Consider the following 9753-nt stretch of genomic DNA (forward strand, 5'->3'; position numbering starts at 1 on the left):
AACTCACTTTGTAGACCAGGCTGGCCTCAAACTCAGAAATCCGCCTGCCTCTGCCTCCCGAGTGCTGGGATTAAAGGCGTGCGCCACCATGCCCGGCGTTTTTTCAAGTTGAGGTTTCATTGTGTAGCCCTGCCTGCCCCAAAACTCTCTGAGTAGACCAGATTGGCCTTGAACTCAAAGAGATATGCCTGCTTCTGCCCTCTAGTGCTGGGATCAAAGGCATGTGCCATCACTGCCCAGCAGGAACAGACTTTTTATCTCACTTCTGGGGTGTGTGTGTGTGTGTGTGTGTGTGTGTGTGTGTGTGTGTCTGTAAATGTGAATATATTTCACATAGTGAAAGGTGAACTTTTTTTTTTCTCTAAGATATGATGAATGGGTAAAAGCTGACAGGATAATCTGGCCCTTGGACAAAGGTGGACCAAAGAAAAAACAAAAGAAGAAAGTTAAGGTATGTCCATACATTCATAACACTTATAGATGTGGGAATTATTCACGTATCTTTTCTGTTAGATTTTGTTTTTTTTTTTAATAGTTTTACCTTCATAGGAAAAATAAGAAGGTACAGGAATTTCCGATGTGCCCTTTGCCCTAAGTGGGTATCGTGTTACGCACTGTCAGCCCCTTACCCTCACAAGAGGGGCCAGTTTGTTAAAGTGGTAAACACCCACAGTTTACACTGGGGTAGGTGTACATCAGAGGTGTAAGACTTCTCTGGGTCTCTGTGCCTGTAGAGGTTTGGGCAGATGTGTAATGCCATTATTCATCCTTAGAACCACACAGAGGACCTCATCACCCTGGAAACCCACTGTACTCCTCTTCCCTCCACCTCCACAGTGTCAACCCTGCCTGCTGGCCCACTGTACACTTGGCCACGCCTTCTGTCCGGTTCCTGCTGTAGAGGTCTGCCTAGTGTTTTGTCTGTTTCTGATGCCTTTCATTCCCTCTGCAGGAAATGAGCCAGGGGGAGTGATTCTGTTCAAATGAATGGGTTAGAAAACTGTTCTAGATTTTTCTATAAGCGCATACTGGTATTTTACTTTTAAATTAACTGACCTTTTTGTTTTGGAGTTGATAGATTTTCTTAGAGAAAATGGAATGTTCACTTGTGAAAGGCCTTGGCCTTTCTCATGCATTTTGTTGTTGTTACCCAGAATAAAGAAGATGGTGAAAAGGACGAAAAGAGGGATGAAGAGAGGCAGAAGTCCAAACGGGGAAGACCGCCTTTAAAATCTACTTTTTCGCCAAACATGCCATACAATTTATCTAAGACGTCAAACAGTGAAGGAAAATCAGGTACCAGAAATGCCCATGGCAGTGAGACAGGCAGCATACCTCTGTCTGGTGAAACAGAGGGGGCTCAATTCTGAAGATTGAGGATTGTTGACATATATATATATATATATATATATATATATATATATATATATATATATATATTATGTATACACACACATATATGCATCACTGAACAATGGGACACATTCTAAGGGGGCCTCATCATTACACAAATGTCATAGAGGATGCTTACTGAATTAAGGGGCTAGTGTCCCTAGGTGACAAGAGCTTACGATAGGACCTCAGGTATATACAGCCATCATTGACCAAAATATAACTGTGTGGCCTGTGATGATCACTTGGTGAGAGTCATGGCAGCTTATCTTGGTTTGTAACCTAGCATGATTGAAACTACAGAGTGTAATTGGCAGCTGATACATATTTTGTGGTATATTCTAGTTTAAACTCAAGCGATATTAACCCAGGATGCCGTCTGTCAGGAGAATTTTTAGATACAACCAGTTAGCTGTAGAGAAACAAAACAATCCTTGAATCCCAGTGTGTGGTGGCTCTGCTTCAAACCATGTGATGCATCGATGTCTCCTGTAAGTTGGGCACCACCAGCCTGTTACCACACGTGGGAGCTGTGGAGAGCACAGGCTAGTGGGCATAGGAGTGCTGTGGTGAGCAGGGCAGAACAGATTTTACTCCGCTGTAATTGTCCCCTTCACTCTCCCATCCTTTTTTCTATGTAATTTAAGAGATCTTAAATGGTGGTATTAGAAAACTACTCTCCTTGGAGAGAAAACTACTAAAAGATAGGTTTACCATCAGCTTCAGTGTGTATGCCATAAAGGGTGGTCTTTCCTCCTGCCGCCTGCTGGTAGCTCATGGTCATACAGGAAGCCATACAGATGCAAGGCTTCTTGGAAGTGTGTGCTGTTTCTCAGGAGGCCTGTGCTGGGGCGGTGTTCAGCCTACACAACCATCCACATCAGAGTCACAGAACTGCCTCACTGAGGAGTGTTTGATGTGTGAAAATGGAATTCTACATTCCATTTTTACCAAAACCACAGAACTTGTATACTTACTGACGTAATCATTCAGACACTGAGAAATCGGCTGGGCTTCAGTACTCAACACCACATGCTTTCCTGACATCGGTCCTTCCAGCCTCCAGTATCTGCTTCCTCTTTTGGCCTCCATGCATGGGCATCAGGCATGGGCCTAGTACAGAATATATATGCAGATACTCCTGTTCATAAAATGGAAACAAATTCTAAAAGGAGGAGAGCCACCAAGCAGAAAACATAAAACTTTGTCAACTATCATGGCAGCGCACACCTTTAATCTCAGTACTTGAGAGGCAGAGACAGGGTTATCTCTTGAGTTTCATGGAGGCCTGGACTCCATACTGATGCAGGCCAGGCTACACACTGAGAACCCAAAGTTATCTTTAACAAAATGAACACCTTCAGTGTTTGCCTTTCTAAAATTCTGTAGGGAGGGTGTAAGCAGTACAGGGATGGTTTTTTACATTGTGTGGTTTTATAGTTTTGGACTGCTGTCTTAGTTTCTGAAAAATTCTCTGACAGAAAGTGAATAATTTGTCTTACCAGCAGGTGTCTCTTGCTGTACTAAGACCATTTAAGGTATGGAGAATTCACATTGCTCATTTTTTTAAAAAATGAGACAAGTACATCCTCCTAATACGTTCCAATGACATTTTAAAAAAACGATGTATTTATTTATTTTATGTATATGAGTACACTGTAGCTGTACAGATGGTTGTGAGCCATCATGTGGTTGCTGGGGATTGAACTCAGGACCTCTGCTCGCTCAGGCCCCACTTGCTGCAGCCCTAAGTTGCTCATTTTAATCCAGACTAATTTTAGGTAGAATGTCATATTTCTCTAGAATACAAAGTAGTTACTCTTTGTAGTAAGTCAGGTCGAGTCACTTCACGTACTAGCTTTGTGTCTTTTCACTTTTTCAATGTTTATTTTTTGAGACAGGGTTTCTCTGTGTAGCTCTGGCCGTACTGGAACTCACTCTATATTCCAGGATGACTGGGAGCTCAGAGATCCACCTGCCCATGCCTCTGCCTCCTGAGTGCAGGAATTAAAGGCGTGTGTCACCACGTTGTTTATCCTCAGGGTTTTATTTCAGCCCTTCCCCTCACATTTTAGCACAAATCTTTGATTTACTTTATAGAAAAAAAATGTCTTGAGATTCAGAAGCATATAAAAGATCTTGTTTACACTTAGTCATATTTTACTTATTGCATTGGTATGGTGTTTTACTTATTACATTGGTAGCTCATGTAATTGTCCCCAATGTACTGTTTCCTTGCAGACTCTTGTTCATCTGATAGTGAGGCAGACGACCAGCTGGAGAAGAGCTCAGTGGGTGAAGAACTCTCTCCTGATGTCAAAGAAGAATTGGAAAAAAAGGAAAATGGACATGATGATAAACTAGATGAAGACAACCCAAAGATTGTACATATATCAAAAGAAAATGATAGGACTCAGGCGCAGCCCTCAGAAACCCTGATGGTGGAGGCGGGGGACAGCGATCAAATTGTGCATATTTTTGGAGACAAAGTGGACCAAGTAGAAGAACTTAAGAAACAGGTGGAAAAGTCTCCTAAAGGGAAGGGAAGGCGCAGCAAGACAAAAGACCTTTCCTTAGAACTTATAAAGATTTCACCTTTTGGCCAGGAGGAAGCAGGCAGGGAAGCTCATGGGGACGTTCATAGCCTGGAGTTTTCTTCACTAGAATGTAAAAACTTTTCTTCTACTGAAGATGACATCGACCCAAATGAGAAAGAAAAAAAGTTGAAACGGAAAATCCTGGGACAGCAATCCCCAGAGAAAAAATTGAGACTTGAGAATGGCATGGAAATGACAACTGGAGTGTCCCAAGAGAGGTCTGACGATGGCGCGGAAGCCGAGGGCATGAAAGGCACACACGTGGAACAGCACTTTGAAACAGAAGGTGAAGGGATGCCATCGCTGACAGCCGAGCCTGACCAGAGCCATCAAGAACTGACGAGTGAAAAATTGGACAGTCCTGCCGAAGAACCTGTGCACACGCCACTCAAAGACGAAGAGGATGCGATGCCTCTGATCGGGCCTGAAACCTTGGTTTGCCATGAGGTAGACCTGGATGATTTGGATGAGAAGGAGAAGACCAGTATTGAGGATGTGGTAGTGGAAGGCTCTGAGTCTAACTCTCTGGGTTCCGTTCCGCCTGCCTTACCTCCTGTAGCACAGCATAACTTTTCCGTAGCTTCCCCACTCACTCTCAGCCAAGACGAGTCCCGAAGTATAAAGAGTGAGAGTGACATTACAATTGAAGTTGATAGCATCGCCGAAGAATCGCAAGAAGGCCTCTGTGAGAGGGAATCAGCCAACGGGTTTGAAGCCAGCGTTGCCCCTGGTGCCTGTAGTATAATTGCACACGAGCGAGAGAGCAGAGAGAAGGGTAAGACTCGCGGGAACGAGCCGGTCAGAGCTTGGATATGGCGGACGTTTACGATTGTCTGTTTAAGAAAATCGTGAAAAGGCGTGGACAGGTGTGTAAACGGATCTGTCTGCCTCTGCTTTTGTTTTCAAACTTTTCCTTTATTTCAGGTCAGAAAAGGCCAAGCGATGGAAATAGTGGATTAATTGCAAAAAAGCAAAAGCGAACCCCAAAGCGGACAAGTGCTGCAGCCAAAACTGAAAAGAACGGAGCAGGTGGGTGTTTGCGGGTGCTCGACTTCCGGTGCGCGGCTTCCGGTGCTCATCTACCCGTGCTTGTGTGACCTTGCCGGGGCTTGTCCCTGCCGTTCCTGCTCAGTACGGACTCGGGGCTTGATCATTTGAGCCACTCCAAAAATGAGTGAGGTTTATTATGTTCTGAAAATAATTTAATTCTTTTTATAGTGTGTGTGTGTGTGTGTGTGTGTGTGTGTGTGTGTGTGTGTGTGCGCGCGCGCGCGCGCATGTATGTGAGGGCATTTGTGCTCACGTGCACGTGTGTGTACATGCACATATGTGTGTATGCACATGCCATTAAGTGTATGTGGAGGTCAGAGAACAGCTTGTGCAGTTACTTCCTCTGTCTGTCTGTATATGACGGGATTAAAATCAGATGTGGAGGCTTGTACTGCGAGAGCAACCCTTCCCCCACCCCTTCATTTTAATCTAAAGATGCCTATTAGTTTTAGTTAGAACTGCAACAGGTAAAATTATCACTTAATGGAAAGCAATTGAGTATAAGGCATTTCAGAATCTTCAAGGAAAAAAAAGGTTTGTTGTGGTGTTAAACGTATGCAAAACGTGTATTTATACTGGGAATGGTCTCCTTTAGTCAGAAAAGCTGATTTATAAATACTATAGAAATGTTTATTTTATGTCCATGAATGTTTTGACTACATGTATATAAATGTACCAAGCACCTGCCTGGTACCCACATTGTTCAGAAGAGAGCATCCATCCAATCTCCTGGAAATAGAATCACAGAAGGTTGTAAGGTGTCATGTGGGTGCTGGGAATTGAACCCGAGTCTTCTGCAGGAGCAGCCAGTGCTCTTAACCTCTGAGCCACTTCTTCATCCTGAAAAGTGAGGTCAGTGTTCATCAAAAGAAATAAAACAGTAAACTGGTTTAAATGGATGAGATTACAAACTTCTTTATGAATAAAATTAAATAGAAGAAATAGGTCTGATCAATAAAGGTTGTGACAAAGGATGCAATAAGAGGTGTAGTCAGGGCCAAGCGTGGTGGCGCACACCTTTAATCCCAGCACTCAGGAGGCAGAGGCAGGCAGATTTCTGAGTTCGAGGCCAGCCTGGTCTACAAAGTGAGTTCCAGGACAGCTACACAGAGAAACCCTGTCTCAAAAAAAAAAAAACAAAAAACAAAAACAAAAACAAAAAGTCTGTTTTCACAAGAGGATGAAACCACTGTGGGAAAGTAATGAAGATGAGAAAACAGCCGGAGAGTTGGCTCAGCCTGTCCAGTGCTTGTGGTGCAAGCATGAATACTGACTGACATTTGATCCACAGACATAAGATGCCAGGTGGGCTTTTGCACACCTTTAAACCTCTTTTTGGGGGGGTGGGGGGTGGGGGGAGTGAGACAGGCAGGTCTGTGGGGTTCACTGGCTAGTCCGCTGTGCCAGATCAGTGAGCCAGTTCCTAGTGAGAGATTCTGTGTCAGAAAACGAGGTGGACAGTGCCTGTGGAATAATGCCTGAGGTGGGTCTGACATATGTACACATCCACACATATCTCCACATGTATGAACACACACACACACAGAGATGGATTAAGATGTTGTTGAGTTTGAGTTGGTCCATAATGAACTACAGGTAGAGACAGAAGTCAGAGTGACAGTGTAGCATTTCTTTTTCAAGAAATTTAACCCGGAAAGACCTGAAAGAGATGGAAAGAGGTTCCTCCCAAATGAACTAACACCCCACTACCACCCCAAAATCTCCAAAGATGAGATAGAGGTAGACTCTGGAAACATAGGTCCCAGTCATTGAAGAACATGGATATTTGACATAAAGGTCTTTATCCCAGGGGACCTGGGAGTAGAACATCATGCAGCAAACTCTTTTGAGGACAAATAGTAATCAAAATGTGACCATTATAATTAAGGCCCAATAAGAGGCCAGTAAGATGGCTCAGCAGGTAAAGCATTTGCAGTGTGATCCTGACAATCTGAGTTCTGTCCCCAGTACCCACGAAGAGCTGGGCCTTCCACATGTCCTCCACAGCCATGTGCCTGTAGCCCCTCCTCCATGTCCTACACACAAGAATAAGGCTTTGTCTTAAGGTAGTAAAGTCAGACACAAAAAGCAGGCTGGGCAACTGAGAGTGTGATCTTTGCCCTTTGAGAGTAAGACAGGGTAAGGGTGAAAGGAACGCCTTGAAAACTTGGTCAAATAAAGTTCCAGTTTGCTTTTATGGGAAAACCAGAGCATCTCTCAAGATAAATCGGTGAGGGGGAGGCAGGTGTGCAAATGAAGCCTCTTTTGTTAACACGTACTTCAAGTTGAGCACAGACCAGCATGCCTTTAATTATAGCACGCAGCTGAGGCAGGAGGATCGGGAATTCCTGTCTAGCCTGGCTAGATACTGAGTGTTGGCCAATCTAGGCTGTATATTAAGCCCATGTTTCAAAAATAAATGATGCCAGGCATGGTGGCGCATGCCTTTAATCCCAGCACTTAGGAGGCAGAGACAGGCGGATTTCTGAGTTCGAGGCCCGCCTGGTCTACAGAGTGAGTTCCAGGACAGCCAGGGCTAAACAGAGAAACCCTGTCTGGAAAAACCAAAAAATAAATAAATAAATAAATAAATAAATAAATAAATAAATAAATAAATGATAGATAAAGAAGAAAAGAACAAATGCTGGGCGAGTTTACAACAAGGTCTACTTATGTGCTTCATGTACATACTTGGGTTGGGTTGCTTGAATGTTTTATTTCAGCGTACATGGAGTTATAGAATATTGTTTGTTTTAGAACCCTGATTTTCCATTTAGTAACATAGTGGATCCTTAATCATTATTGTGAACTGTAGCTCTTTCTTTTTTCTTGTAATTTTGGAAAGAGTGCCCATGTGCCACTGTGTGCGTGTGTGTGTGTGTGTGTGTGTGTGTGAATGTGTATGTGAGTGTATTATGTATGTATGTATGTGTTGTGTGAGTGTGTGTGAGTGTGTGTGTGTGTGTGTGAATGTGTATGTGAGTGTATTATGTATGTATGTATGTGTTGTGTGAGCGTGTGTGAGTGTGTGTGTGTGTGTGTGTGTGTGTGTCTCAGAGCATACCTTGTGAGAGTCAGTTTTTTCCTTTCATCTTGTATCTGAGATCAAACTCGGCTCCTCAGTCGCAGCGCCTTTACCTGCTGAGCCATCTCACCAACCCTGTAGTGCATACTTTAAAGAATCAAAATCAAACAGCAGGGGGAAAAACTTTAGCAATATTCAGTAAGACTTCATTTGAAAGCAATTCTTGTTTTTGTTTTTTGTTTGTTTGTTAGGTTGGTTGGTTGGTTGTTGCTTCTTTGCTTAGGATCTCTATTTCCACTTTTCTGTTGGAATCCTTGGTATATGTATGTTTTATGTCTACCTGTGTGTTACCAAGATGTGTAACTTGCTGCTTCTGCTGCATTTTGATACTTGAGGCTTACGTGGTTTACAGTTGGAGGGGACTTACCGTTACAGGACAGAGCAGCGACAGCGAGGACCTCCCAGCCATGGACAGCTCCAGTAACTGCACCCCAGTGAAGCGCCTTAGCCTGCCCAAGCCACAGAAGCTGCCACGGTCTCCCGCAAGAACCTCGCCTCACATCAAAGATTCGGAGAAAGAGAAGCCCCGAGAAAAGCATCCGAACTCTTCCCCCAGGACATACAAGTGGAGCTTCCAACTCAGTAAGGGCCTGCCAGATAGCCTGGGTGTGACCAGGGAGTGTAAATAATATTAGAGACCATTAACAAGTTATATAGCCATTCCAAATCAATTCTCATCACTTGTGTGTAAATCTCTGTGTGTATATTTTTTCTTTTTTAATTTGGTTAACTTGGTATCACAAAATCTTCACTTAAGAAAAAAAAAACAAAACATGGTCTGGGCGGTAGTGGTGCACACTTTTAATCCCAGCACTTGGGAGGCAGAGGCAGGCAGATTTCTGAGTTTGAGACAGCCAGGGCTACACAGAGAAACCCTGTCTCAAAAAACCAAAAAAAAGAAAAGAAAAAAGAAACAAAGTATGGGCTGAGTATGTGTTTCACGCCTGAAACCCAGCTCGCATGGGTGGAGCAGGAGAACGGTGAGTTTGAGGGAAGCCTGGGCTAAACAGACTTTGTATGAGGTCTGACTTATTAAATCAGAGAAATGGAAGTGTCTTCCCTTTACTGACAGTTAGAAATACTAAGTACACAGCGGTCAGATTGCTTTATTTTAATGTTTTCTTATGTTTCATGATGAATGATGCATGTTTAACATAGAATACTTGAGTAAAGAAATCTTAATCATAAATTTAATGTAATCGCATCTCGTGTAAAGAGCTTATGTAGGGAATAAACTGGAGCTTTTACTGATTTGCAAGGTTGACTTTTGATAGCATTCCTTCTCTGCTTTCATAAAATTGTTGTGTTTTAAAATTCAGATTAACTTTATCTTTCCTTTTAGATGAATTAGATAACATGAACAGTACAGAGAGAATCTCTTTTCTCCAAGAAAAACTACAGGAAATCAGAAAATACTACATGTCTTTGAAGTCTGAAGTTGCAACCATCGACAGAAGGAGGAAAAGATTGAAAAAGAAAGATAGAGAAGGTAAAGCTTCTCCACTTTCCCTGCCTCAGGTACACTCCCTGCCTCAGGTACACTCCCTGCCTCAGGTACACTCCCTGCCTTCAGGTACCCTCCCTGCCTCAGGTACCCTCCCTGCCTCAGGTACCCTCCCTGCCTCAGGT

The 9753-nt window shown here is 43.3% G+C and overlaps 1 protein-coding gene across 2 annotated transcripts in view; it reads left to right on the forward strand.

The window, feature by feature from the left end:
* Nucleotides 1-9753, forward strand: part of Arid4a (AT-rich interaction domain 4A) — a 67582-nt gene that overhangs the window by 53458 nt on the left and 4371 nt on the right. For both annotated transcript variants that reach the window (XM_021201598.2, XM_029541108.1), the window contains 6 exons: nucleotides 367-451; nucleotides 1155-1296; nucleotides 3634-4764; nucleotides 4914-5018; nucleotides 8500-8706; nucleotides 9467-9613. In XM_021201598.2, the coding sequence (XP_021057257.1) occupies nucleotides 367-451; nucleotides 1155-1296; nucleotides 3634-4764; nucleotides 4914-5018; nucleotides 8500-8706; nucleotides 9467-9613 (1817 nt within the window). The remainder of the gene's footprint in view (nucleotides 1-366; nucleotides 452-1154; nucleotides 1297-3633; nucleotides 4765-4913; nucleotides 5019-8499; nucleotides 8707-9466; nucleotides 9614-9753) is intronic.

This window comes from Mus pahari, chromosome 7 (genome assembly GCF_900095145.1).
Source record: "Mus pahari chromosome 7, PAHARI_EIJ_v1.1, whole genome shotgun sequence".
Classification (NCBI taxonomy): Eukaryota; Metazoa; Chordata; class Mammalia; order Rodentia; family Muridae; genus Mus; species Mus pahari.